The sequence below is a fragment of the Macrotis lagotis genome, chromosome 2 (assembly GCF_037893015.1).
Source record: "Macrotis lagotis isolate mMagLag1 chromosome 2, bilby.v1.9.chrom.fasta, whole genome shotgun sequence".
NCBI lineage: Eukaryota > Metazoa > Chordata > Mammalia > Peramelemorphia > Peramelidae > Macrotis > Macrotis lagotis.
Genome location: NC_133659.1, coordinates 199,779,909 through 199,793,862, shown reverse-complemented (window position 1 = coordinate 199,793,862; position 13,954 = coordinate 199,779,909). Strand labels below are relative to the sequence as shown.

The 13,954-nt window shown below is 34.2% G+C and overlaps 1 protein-coding gene across 1 annotated transcript in view; it reads right to left on the bottom strand.

The window, feature by feature from the left end:
* LOC141510864 (EF-hand calcium-binding domain-containing protein 13-like) overlaps positions 1-12,626 on the bottom strand; it is a 70,951-nt gene extending 58,325 nt beyond the window's left edge. Inside the window, exons 1-6 of the mRNA XM_074220291.1 lie at positions 12,617-12,626; positions 10,518-10,571; positions 8,822-8,923; positions 5,185-5,238; positions 4,338-4,442; positions 1,611-1,664 (exon numbers count right to left, since the gene is read on the bottom strand). Coding sequence (XP_074076392.1) covers positions 1,611-1,664; positions 4,338-4,442; positions 5,185-5,238; positions 8,822-8,923; positions 10,518-10,571; positions 12,617-12,626 — 379 coding nt within the window. The remainder of the gene's footprint in view (positions 1-1,610; positions 1,665-4,337; positions 4,443-5,184; positions 5,239-8,821; positions 8,924-10,517; positions 10,572-12,616) is intronic.
* Positions 12,627-13,954: the final 1,328 nt, after the last annotated feature.

Below are 13,954 nucleotides of genomic sequence, written 5' to 3'. Positions count from 1 at the left end.
ACTATAAATAAATGGAAAGTTATTTGGGAATTCAGAATTAGAAATTATTTCCTTCTGTTCAAGAAATAGGCTAGTCTGAAGAGACCTGCATTGAAGATTGTGAAATGGTCATAAGACAACTATCTGACGAAGACTGAAGAATAAATAATGTATTAAGCTACATAGGTCTATCTAATAACTAAGTTTGGGTTATATTTGCCTTTGTCCCAATTGTTTCAATTCAACTGAATTTAATCTAGCTCCCCATCGCTGATTTGGAGACCTAGATTATTATCTGTTCTCAACCTTAGGAAAAGTGAAATAAGAACATAATAACTTTGTGTTCCAGGAAATCCATGACTTGCTAAAAAGAGAATGGGGAGTATTTGGCAAGCTTGTAAATGAATTTAAATAGAGTAATGATCATTTAATATATTCATCCATAATAGGTAGTCACAATTATCGTCCTGGACTCCTGAACTCTTTCCCTCTGTCCCCTCATCTCCATATCCAAACTTTTACTGAATCTTACAACTTTTCCCTCCCTAACATCTCTCACATTTATCCCCTTTTCTCTCCACTCACATATCTTTAGCTCAAATTATCATCCATTGCTAAAATGTTATAATCCAATTTATAATAAGGTTAGAATTGTTATAATGCCTCCTCATCAGTCTTCCTACCTCCCTAAGTCTCACACAGATGCAAATGTGATTCTCTTTAAGAACAGATCTAATGAAACTGTCATTTAATAAACTACTGATTCCCTATTTCTTTGGGATCATATGTATAAAGTCTTGTCTGTGTAGTTTGTAAAGTTCTTCACAACTTGGTCCCAACTTCTATTTCTATGGTCTCATTGGATATCACTTTCCCTTGCCTACTTTCTATTTCTCACACCTGGCCTTTCATTTCCTTTCCATGTATTTTCTAACTAACTGTTCTTCATGTTCTCCTTACTTTCACCTCAGAGTTACTCTCTCTTCCTTTAAGGTGAACCACAATCTCTTCTTCTAAGAGGAAACTTTCCTGCTTCTCCTGCTGCTGGGTGGGTGGGTAGGGTCCCCTCCAAAATTATATTGTATTTATTCTGCATATTATTTACATACCTAAAGAAGCTCCTTGGGAGTTGGGGCTATTTTCTTGTTTTTGTTTTTGGTTCCTACAATGCCTAGAGCAGATCTCATGGACACCCAATAAATGCTTGCAAATTGATTATTTTTGTCTATGCAGATCAACGATTATTTTTAATAATAATTTTATAATAAATTTAAGTCATTATATAACAATATAAATTTAATATAATTTAAATCAAATAATATATAAATATTATATATTTATAATAAATATTACATATAAATAGATAATATATAAAGTAATATATTATATACTATAAATAATAAATTTAATAATAAAATCAATAGTAATTTAAAACAGATTAATTTTAATTTAGGATAATGCCTGAGAAGGGAAATAATTTATCCCACAGTTCTACTCTTCAGAGGCAAAATTTGAATATAGGACTTCTTGACTCTGAGGCTATAACCTCTATCTACCATGTTTTGCTTCCTCTCTCATGGATTTCTGTGATTGATAATTACTTGCCTTCTCATCATTACTTCTTTACTCACCTTTTATCGATTTCATGTTATCCATAACAGTTTTCAGGGAAACCTTCCCAGTAGCTGTAAGATAAGGCAGAGGTTAGAAGGGACTCAAAGATGCAAAGCCTCACAAAAATAGTAGTACATTACATTATGAAAATATGAGATAAGCCAGAAGTATTTAACAGTTTTCTCTGAACTCACCTAAATATGTGGCATTTTATCCTATTTTCTCTAAAGATTGATTTATAATAGGCAGCTGAGAACTGAAGGTAGCTCTTAATCTATGAATTTATAAGAACTTAATAATAAATAGCATTTACACAACATTTTAATGTTTCCAATATGTTTTATAAATATTAACTCATTTTATCCTTTAAACAACTGTTGGAGGCAACTGCTATTATTATCTCCTCTTATAGATGAGGAAATGAGGTTGACAGCAGTTAAATGACATTGACAGCTAGATGGTACAGTACATAGAATGTCAGGCCTGCTGTCAGGAAGACTTATCTTCATGAGTTCAAATCTGGCCTGATAAGAGTTCAAATCTGAGTGTTTTACCTGAGACAAGTCATTTAACTCTGGTTTTGCCTATTTCCTCATCTGTAAAATGAACTGGAGAAGAAAATGGTGAACTACCCCTAATATAGGATCACAAGGGGAGGACAAGATTGAAATGAATGCAACAGCAACAATGATGGTTACACAGCTGGTTCATGCCTACATCTTAGAATATAGATCCTCCTGACTCTGGGTCCAACCCCATATCCACTGTACCATATAGCTTCCAAAGTCTTTCAGTGAATTTTTCTTCCCTTTGCTTTTGAGCATGAAAAAAAACTTGTTATAATAGGATATTTTATTTTGGCCTATGAGATTCAGGGCATTTTAAGAGTTAAGATGGAAATGGAAAGAATTGGCACTTTCCCATCTTGTGGTCTCCATTTCTTCCATTGTGAAATAAAGGGATAGACTTGGTGTTCCTCATTCCATCCCAGTATGAAAATTATATGACTCTGTGTTATAGAAAACCACTGTGTTAAAGAAAACCAAGGAAAAGAGGATCTAGTTTATTCTTTCCATGTTTTGACCAAAATCTTGTTTGTAATTAATATTTTATGTATCTTTGCAAATTTGCTTTGTCCAATCAATTAAATGGAAGCCATATTGTTGATATAGAAACAAATATGTAATTTTATTATAAAAATATTATGTTCAAATGGTATTTGAATTCTTTATGATTCCCCTTTTGGAAAAAGCACCCCCTTTAGTAGGCTCATTTTCTTAAAAGCCTAGAAATTGAAGCATTTAACTAAAGAAGTTTATGCTATTTGAATTAAATGTCTGATAAATGACATATATGGATCCCTTCAAATGTAAGGAAAGTATTTTAAATAAATGATATCACTTAAGTCTTGCACAAACCCTCGGAGATCTCTGCTGTAGGAGACATTACCATGTATATACCCTTAAGTGTCATCCTCAACTCTTCCTTTTTTCCCCTTTATTACATTCATACAATTGCCAAGACCTGTTGGTTCTAACTCTACAGTCGCTCTGCTTGTATCTCTCTACCCACACTTGAATTATGCATTTACCTCTTATAAGATATAATGTTCATTCTTGTTTTGGGGGCACAAATGCTTCACAAAGACAACCCAGGAAACCTTAGAAGGGTTGCAAATTGTGTTGGTGAAGGAAATATTTATGTAGACAATGCCATAGATTTTAGAAATATTGAAGATTCATATCCTCTGACAACTGACCAGAAAGGCTTAAGAGTTGAGAACCTCACTTTTTTAAAAAATGAAATCATGTATTCTGTGCTAGAAGAAGCCTTGTTTATTTTTTTTAAATGTTTGTCACTTTTAAAAATAGTTAAAGACATACAAATCTTCAATGATCATTGTGAGGGAAATTTTTAAAGACCAAATCTTTAAGGTTAAGTGGATAAGGAATAATCTTCAGGAGGTTGCACATTAAATGATGATTTTTTTTTGGCTATAGAAAATTGAAAGAACATTCTTATATATGTATTACTTGTAGTTGAATCAGTCTACTCAGACCAATAAAACATGTAGTCATTGAAATAATAATAGCTAGTACTCAAAAAGTATTTTAATGTTTGAGTATATATACTTTATAAATGTATACAAATGCATACATATATACATTTGTATACATTTATAAAGTATTAAGTAAATATATACATAAAGTATATATATGTACCTCAAGTACAAACCACATATACACATATATGTTTTTTAAATTCGATTCTCACACTATCTTATGTGATAGATAGTATTGTTAGCCTTCCATTTTACAGAGGGCTACATAACTGCTTTCTATTAAAGGTTAGTGACTAATCTAGGTTCACACCAGAAGTGTAAAAATCAAGATTTGTACTCAGTTCTCCTTCAGTCTAAATCCAGTTCTAGAAAATTTCATTTGGCAGGTCAATAATCCCTGATTCACATTGGGTGGCTCTCTTTCCTCCTTAAAGAGGGCCACCTTAAAGAGGGGCCTGTGATAAAAGAAGAAATCTTCCATTCCTCTGTTCTACTCAGTGGCATTCTGGTAGACTCAATTTGAAGATTCAGTCAGAGATAATAATTCATCATATATTATGATGGATTTTCCCCACAGGTGTTTCTATTTTTTCATGTGAATTAAATTAGGATCCTTCCAGAATTTTTTAGACAGAAAATCAAATCTTCAACAAAGACACATAGAGGCTTAAGAAATGCTCACCATCTGTGTGCAGGTAGCTCAATAGTTCTTCCATTTCTCTGTCTGTCAACTTGATCCCCAGATATTTCAGAACCTTATCCAGGTCATTAATATTAAGTTTTCCTTCTTCAGAAAGAAGAAAATTAAAGAATATGATTAATCAAGCATTCATTAATAATCTGTTAGGCACTATACTGCAAAGTCAAGTCAAGTCAACATTCATTAAGTGCTTACTATATAAAACCAGGCAGTGTACTAAATGCTAGTGAAGAAAATCAAAAGCATTGTTCTGCCCTCAAGGAGTTCCCACTCTAAAGGGGTAAACAAATAAGTAAAATGTTTAATTGTGCCCAACAGGGGCAAAGTGTATAATGCCTATATGTAAATACAAGTATTGTGTGAATTGCAAAACTGGATTCTATATCTTGAATTTGAGGATTAGACAAAATAAACAATAATTTCTACATATCAGATACTTCCAAATGATGTCCAAAGTCATTTTGAAAGGCCCAGTGACAACTTCTAAGGACCCACATGGAGAGTCATTTAGGAAAGCTTCGAAGATGTTCTGTTTCAGGCCCAAGAACCTCAGACAAACATTTCAAGAGAAACCTCCAAAGCACACGTAATAAGGAATGAAGTGGTCAAGGCTGATGGATTCTGGCAAAGTAGAAAGCTAGTCTAAATACTTTTGGTGAAGGAGTTTGAAGTCTTCTACAATGACAGAATCTGGTGATGTGCTTTCTCCAGTGTTTCCATAAAGAATTGGAGATCATGAGGCAGAAATACTGAATTACTAAACTGAAAAGATAAGAAAATTGACAATTAACTAAATAAATGAGAAGAAATAAAACAATTTTTCACTTACTGCTTAGGTTCTGCAAAGCATTCATTAAATTTTTCTTGTTTATCTTCCCTAGGGCTATAAGAAAAGGTCACAGAGGAAGCAGCAGAGAATTACAATAATGGCAAAAATTTTTATCATTTTGTAAATCCAGCCTACAAAGACTTCTATTCCTTCTTTCTCCACCAAATGAGAATGAAGTGAAGAAATAGAGCTCTCAACGGAATATAGAGCTCATTTTAAGAAATTCTTCTGACTTTGTGGTAACTGAATCCATCATAGTGAATAGTGCCTTTATTGCTTATAAAAGCTTTGCTTCCTACAGGTATTATTTCACAAAATCTTAACTCAGGTAGCTTTTAAAGGAAGTTGTAGACAGTAGATAATTAATAGATCTTTACATTTCTCAAAAATCACCCAGCCTATTCTACTTTTAAACTATGTGAATAATTGGTCCCTCTTTATTCCTTTTCCCAGATAAATATATTCAGGGACAAATTAAAATAAAAAAGGCATGTCAAAATCTGTTTAATTTATATTCTTCATCTACTTGATCTTCTCTATTTGGATAGATTACACAAACTCTTGAGTAGTTACAGAACTCTTCCCAGAAGCTATGCAGTGATCCACACTTTGATGCCACCAAAAAAATGTCATCCCCAACAGAACTATCCAGAGCATAACAATTCACCAAAAAAAAAAAATCTTCAACTTAGATTGTCCACAGATTCAGCATTACAGTGGTGAACACTTTTGTCATCATACATACCTCTCTTTTATGCTTCTCCCAATGTTTGTGCTTAGAGCTGCATTGAGCAAGGTTATTAGTGTTATACATTTCAAGGTAATCCAGACTGAATTTTACATATGGACAGGAAATACCTTGTTGGAAAAGTGACTCTAAGATATTCTTTTGCTCCCTGAATCAAATACTACATATTGTCAAAGGATAAGCAAAACACAAGCTTATATTTTCTCCCTCTTTCAATCTAGTAAACAATGACAAAAATGAGGTCTATTGTTGAATATTGCAAACACCTGCTTATTTCCTCCTAATAACCTCATCAAGGATCCTTTTGAATTGTGTGTAAATGACACCTATAAAGATTTTGCATTGCTGCAACAGCAGGCAAATAGGAGACTGTTAATTTTTCCTCAGTCATCTAGTTATAATTAATAAATTTATTAATAAGATACAATTTTTTTCTCATATCTTCCTTTCAGAAATCTTTTATATCTAAGTTGTCTTAAAAGCATAAGTATAGATTAAACCAATTATTAAGTCTAAAAATGACCCTAAGACTTTTGGATAGCCTCTTTATTCATAAGTACTCTCACAATTTTGTCTTTTCCAGAACCATTTTCTATACATACTTGGTCCACCCTGGCAGCTTTTCTAATCTTTTTTCCTCTTTAATGCTAATTCTGTCCCTCCTATAATCTTATCTTGGATTAGGATGTTTGGTTCCAAGTCATTTCTCTCTACTGCTCTTGATGATTTGTTTTAATAATCATTAGAAATCTTTTCCCTTTTCTTTAATTTAATTTCTTTAATTGTTCTATATTTATATTTAATTGCATTAGGGATTACTATTCTTAGGGGGTTCCTTACAAAGTTTTCTTTAAATTTGATTAATTTTCTATACCTTCTCCATGCTTTATGAGACAATATTGCTTTATAACAACATCCATCATTGTCCTCCATGAGATTTAACAAACAAGTTTACAAACTAAAACTGGTATTGCCATATTTCTTCACTTGGCATGTAAATCAATCATTTTTTGCTTAATGTTCTCATTTTCTTCTTAATGGTCTCATTTTCTTTTCCTCTTGTGGCAATAGACATAGAGTGGTTAATGTTTGGCCTTTTCATGGTCATACCTGTACATACCTGTACATACATGGTCATACCCATTTTCCATTTTTATTGTTGCTTGTTTAAATAACTCAAGATTGAATTTTTCAACTGTATGCCTTATCTCTTTCTCATCATTATGTTCATACTTTTTATATTATTTTGCTTATTCTTTTTATATCACATCAAACATTACCTACAGAATAGTATAACAAGAAGATAATGCATTCTTTTTTCTGACAAGGTGATGGTCTTATTGTTCACAGCTGATCCAGTGATTAACATCTTTTCTTCCCTATTAGAACTATTCCCTTTTTTTGTCAATGCTCCTCGATGCTTGCCAAATCTAGCACTCTCCAATTCTTTTCTTAAGAAATGCTATTCATAATACAAATATATTAAGTATTTGTAGAATTCAGAAATTTCTGACTTCTCTTTTTCCCTTATGCTGAATATTTATCCTTTGTTCTATAATAAGGTATGATCAAATACTCTATAAAATCATAATTCTTGTTGCCTTTGCATATATATGACCAACTTAATCAATTTCTTCTTTCCTTGACTCCTCAAGTCATTTTCTATGTAACTATAGCTTTCATTTAGTTGCAAAGTGCTTTACAAATATTAACTAATTTTGTACTTGTAACAACTTTGGGAGGCAGGAGCTATAATTGAGGTTAAGTGACTTTTCCTGTGTCAGAGTCAATGTCAAAGTCCCCATCTGAACTCAGATCTTCCTCATTCCACACACAGCACTTTATCTACTGTACCACCTAGCTGCCTTGAGTGCCTTCAGAATTCTCATTACTTTTCATTTAATTCACTCACAATGCTTACTCTTATACAAGGTGGTAAGGAAACAAAGATACTTCAGGGTCCTATTCAAGAAGAATATTGAACTTCAGTCCTTGAATCCCAGTCTAGTTCTCCTTTCTATAATACCACATTTCTTCTTTTGAAGGGATCTGATGAGTCCTTTTAACGTTAGCCCATACAAGAGTTTAGACAAACATGAAATATTATGAATTCTCAAATCCAAAGAAAACCATTTATTTATTATTTCTAGTTTGGCCAGAGCAGCAGAGTTTAGGCTTGCCTTTCCAAGTCTAATAAAGAATAAGAAAATACTCCCTGAAATTTTATAAGGAGGGTAGAGTGTCACCCCAGGGTTGCAAGCCCTATATCTCTCTGTTCTAAACAAATGAATTGATCAACTTCGATTCCTGTTTTCTGTCATACTATTCTAGCTCTTTAGGTCCAGAAGCCCCAAACTCCCATGCTAGCCCACTTGTGAAACAAGTAGAAACAATATCGCTTTCCCTTTATAGGTTGAAGCAATATTGGATAACTTTTCTATCAATCCTTAACTCTACTCTCTTCTACCTTCCCCCACCCACCTTATTTATTTTTATTCTTCTATTCTTTTTTAAAATTTTATCTGCTCCCCTTTACTATTCATTAAGCTTCCTAGATGCTAAAATGGTATTATATTTGCCTGGTTACTCTTTATTCTTGTAGTGAAGTTGAAGAACTCTATCCTATGGAGTGGTCTGAGGCATCTTTTTTTAGAAAAGTATAAAGTTATTTTCTTTTTTTTTTTGGAGGGGTGGTCTTGCAAGACAATGAGCTTAAGTGACTTGCTCAAGGTCATACAGTTAGGTAATTATTAAGTGTCTGAGATCAGATTAGAACTCAGGTCCTCTTGACTCCAGGGCTGGTGTGCACCTAGCTGCCCTATATCAAACATTTTCACACAAGCAAGTCCAAGTTCTCTTGATGGTCACTATGTAATCTGAAACACTTACCATCAATTGGCAGATTTTTCTTGAGATCTTGAAGTTCATCTTCTGTGACTGTGATCCCCATGTTCTTCAGATAGTTTTCTAGTTTTGAAATATCAACATTTTCTGTTTATGACAAATGAAAATTGTGAAAGATAGGAATGTGAGGAATATATAACGACTCCAGGGGGTGAATGATGCCATTCTTGTGGCTCATCACCTCCAAATTAAAAAACAACCAAACCAGTGGAGAATTAGTCTTTGAGATGAACCAACCTATAAAGGGAAAATAATTTGGGAATTTGGAAAATAGAAATTATTTCCTTCTGTTTTGGTGAAATATGCTAGGCTGAAGAAGCCTACACTGAGGAATATGAAATGGTAATTAGCTGTCTGGTGAAGACAGAGAAATCAATCATCCATCAAGCCACACAATGTTCCCTACTTGTCTTTATACTAATTGTTTCAACTAATCTGAATATAATCCCACTCTTCACCATTGACTTGGAGACCTAGAATATTGTTTGGAAACAATTAGGAAAGGTGAAAAAAGAAAATATATTCCAGAGAATTCAGAACTTGTGACAAAGAGAAAGAGGAGTATTCAGCAAGTTTATAAATCGACTGAAATAGAGGGATGATCTTGTAACACATTCATCCCCAGTAGGTAGTGTCACAGTTATCCTATATTCCTCATCAGTTGTGGAATCTTGCTACTTTTCTCTCCATAATATCTCTCACATCTACTCCCCTTTTCCGTTGACTCACACTACTAGATCTTTGAACTCAGTCAACATTCATTTTTTCATTGAAGAGATGTTATGATGCCCTCTCATTAGTCTTCCTTGCTTCAAGAGTCTCTTCCCCCTCTAATTCAATTTTTACATAGCTGCTAACATGATGTTCTATGACATTTAAAAAAGTCTCCTGGTTCCCTATTTCTGCTGGATCAAGAGCATAAACTCTTGCCTTTATCATTTTAAAGCCCATTACAACTTGGCACTAACTTATCTTTCTAGTCTTATTAGATATTACTTTCTTCTGCCTACTTTCTGGTCCTCACTCATGATTTTCCATTTCCTATCTCTGTCTTATTTTATTAACTGTCCCCATGCTCTCCTTATTTCCATTTCAGAGTCCCTCTTTTCCTTCAAGTTGAACCAGAATTTCTGCCTTCTATGTGGAGATTTTCCTAATTCTGCCACTGCTTGGGTCCCTCCCTCTCTAATCATGTTGTATTTATCCCACACATATTTACATGTGCACATGTTTTGTTTCTCAAGAAGAAAAACTCCTGGGACTATTTCATTGTTTTTGTCTTTGTATCTCTAGTTCCTAGCGCAAATCTAATGGGTACTTAATAAGTGCTGCAAGTCAAAAAAAATATATGTTTGCAATTTGATTATCTCTATCTTTGCGGATCAAGAAATTATTCATATATATACATATATATATATGTATATATATATGGAGAGAGAGAGAGAGAGAGAGAGAGAGAGAGAGAGAGAGAGAGAGAGAGAGAGAGAGAGAGAGTGTTAACCAGGAAGGTAATAAATTTGCCCCATAGTCACACAATCAGTAAATGTCAGAGGCAAAATTTGAACAGAGAACATCTTGACTCTAATTTTATACTTCTATCTACCATGAAATGCCTCTTTGCATTGATTTCTGTGAAAAATAATGAGATTTATCTGCATTCTCATCATTACTTCTTACTCACCTTTAATATATTTCACGTACTCCATAAGACTTTTTAGGGAGACCTTCCCATCAGCTGTAAGACAAAGCAGAAGTTAGAAGGGAGCCAAAGAAGCTCATAAAAGTAGTACTATATTACATTATGAAAATTATGAGATAAGCCAGAGGAATTTAACTGTTTCCTCTGACCTAACAAAAATATGTGGAATTTTTATCCTATTTTCCCTAAAGATTTAAAATATGTAGCTGAGCAATGCAGAAATCTCTCAATCTACAAACTGATGATTCTAAAAGTAATAAAAATAGTTTGCATTTAAATAAGACAGTAACTCTTTATTTTCACAAAAAAACTTGGGAGGCAGGGTTTATTATCATCTCCTTTTAAGAGATGGGGTTGAGGTTGAGAGGTTAAATGACTTGCCTGGAGCAGCTAAGTGGCACAGAGATAGGGTACCAAGTCAGAATCAGGAAGACACACCTTCATGATTTCAAATCTGTTCTCAGATATTTTTTAGCTTTTTGGCCCTATGTAAATTATTAAACACTCTTTTGCCTCTGTTTCCATATCTGTAAAAGGAGCTGAAGAAGGAAATGGCAAACAACTTTTGCATCTCCAAGAAAACCAAACTTCCACTTATAATGAGTAGGACAATGACTGTACAACAGTGACAAACATGGTTACCTAGCCAGTTTAAGATTTTGAACATAGTTTCTCCTGATTCTGGGTTCAGCCCTGTATCAACTGTATCATGTAGCCACCTCCCACAATCATTCAGAGAGTTTTCCTTCTCTTTGCTTTTGAGCATCAGGAGAACTTTTATTTTAATTGGACATTTTATTTTGGTCTGTGAGATTCAGGACATTTTAAGAGTAAGACTGAAAGATCTCTAGTTAGTCCTTTCTGAAATGAAGGCACTAGGTGATCTACTTGTCCCTTTCCAATTTGACCATTCTATTACCCTGTGTAGTAGGAAACTGCCATTTTTATTGATAACAAAAAGATCTTTTTTCTTTCAAAATTTTGACTACAATCTTGTTTGAGGTTAATATTTTTAATATTGATTAATATTTTTCTTTGTAAATTTGCTTTATTTTCTTTATTTGGTGAAATGGATGACATATTGTCTATGAGATAATATAAACATAATATTATCAAAGGTCAGGAATTCTTGAAATATTAAAGATTTGAACCTCTTTACAACTACTCATTTGGACTTAAAATGGAAAAACTGAAAAAAACCCCACTTTTTTTTTACTGAAACCATGAATTTTGACCCAGTTGCACGCCCTGTTTAGTTTTTACAACAAGAGGCTAATTTTAATGCACTTAATAACATCCATTCCGAGGTAAATTTTTTTGTTTTTGTTTTTAACAATTTATTTGTTTTCCAATTATATACAATAGTAATATGTACCCATCATTTATTGCAAGGCTCTGAATTCTACAATTTTCCCCCCTCCCCCTTCCCTCCCCCCTCAAGGCTGTCTGACAGTCTCTACATTTTTCCATGCCATCCATTGATGTAAATTGAATGTTATAAGAGTAAACATGAGAATAAACATAACTCCCCCCCCCCCAAGAAGATGGGAAACCTCAAGAATAGAGAGAAAGAAAAAAAAATGTACTTCAGTCTGTGCTAAGATTTCAATGGCTCTGTCTCTGGGGTGAATTGCTTTCCCTATCATAAGTCCATCAGAGAAGTTGCTTCAATATTTTTCCCTCAGTTGCTATTACTAGCTGTACCTCCACTCTATTTCTTCCCACTCTCATTTATTCTATTCTTTCTCTCCTTTCATCCTGGCCCTGTCCAAAAGTGTGTTGCATCTGAGTACCCTCTCCCTCTATCTTCCCTATCTTCTATTACCTATTCCCCCCTTCCCTCCCCCCATTACCCCTCATCCCATCCCTTTCCTCCCATCCTTCTCCAGGGCAAGACAGATTTCCTCACCCTATTAAGTGTGTATGTCATTTCCTCCCTGAGCCATTTCCGATGAGAATGAAGACTCACTCATTCCCCCCCCCTTGCCTTCCCCCTTCCCCTCCACTGAAAAAGAATTTTTTTGACTCTTATGTGAAATCTCTCAGCTGCTTCTTCATCTCCTTTTCCTTCTTCCCAGTACTTTCCTCCATCGCCTATTGACTACATCCCTTTACCACATCATACATTCCACTCCTTCCTATGTCCTGTCTATATATGCTCCTTCTAACAGCTGTTATAAATGAGAAAGTTCATATGAGTTATCAATATCTTCTTCCTGTGCAGGAATACAAACAGTTCAACATCATCAAATTCCTCATAGTTAGTCCCTCTCCTCCACTCCCTCTATGGTTCACCAGCATCCTATACTTGGAGATCAAACTTTCTGTTCAGCTCTGGTTGTCTCGTTAGGAAAGTTTGAAAGTCCCTGTTCATTGAAAATCCATCTTTTCAGGGGCAGCTAGGTGGTGTAGTGGATAAAGCACCGGCCCTGCAGTCAGGAGTACCTGAGTTCAAATCCGGCCTCAAACACTTACTAATTACCTAGCTGTGTGGCCTTGGGCAAATCACTTAACCCCATTTGCCTTGCAAAAAAAAACACCTAAAAAAAAAAAGAAAATTCATCTTTTCCCCTGAAAGAGGATGTTCAGTTTCGCTGGGTAGTTGATTCTTGGTTATAAACCAAGATCTTTTGCCTTCTGGAATATCATATTCTAATCCCTATGAGCCCTTAATGTAGATGCTGCCAGATCCTGTGCAATCCTAACTATGGAGCCTTGGTAGTTGAATTGTCTGTCTCTGGCAGCTTTTAGATTTGGGAGTTTTGGAATTTGGCTATAATATTCCTGAAGTTTTTCTTTTGGGATCCCTTTTAGGGGGGTGACTAGTGAATTCTTTCAATTTATATTTTACCCTCAGCTTCTAAGATCTCAGGGCAATTTTGATGTATTATTTCTTGAAAAATGAAGTCTAGGCTCTTCTCTTGGTCGTGGCTTTCAGATAGCCCAATAATTTTCAAATTATTTCTTCTGGATCTGTTTTTAAGGTCAGTTGTTTTTCCAATGAGATATTTCACATTTTCTTCTAATTTTTGGCTTTTTTTGGAAGAGTTTTATTTCTTCCTGCTTTCTTGCAAAGTCATCAGCTTTCTTTAGTTCCATTTTTCATTTGAATGAGTTATTTTCTTCAGAGAGCTTTTTTAATCTCCTTTTCCAGCTGGCCAATTCTGCTTTTTTAAGGCATTCTTCTCATTTGCCTTTCGTTTTGCCTTTTCCATTAGGCCTAAACTGGTTTTTAACAAATTATTTTTTTCAGTATTTTTTAATATCTTTCACCAAGTTTTTGATTTGGTTTTCATGATTTTTCTGCATTGCTCTCATTTCTCCTTTCAATTTTTTCTTCACCTGCCTTAATTACTTTTCAAAGTCTTTCTTGAGCTCATCCACAGTCTGAGCCCATTTTCTCTCTCTCTTAGGTATAT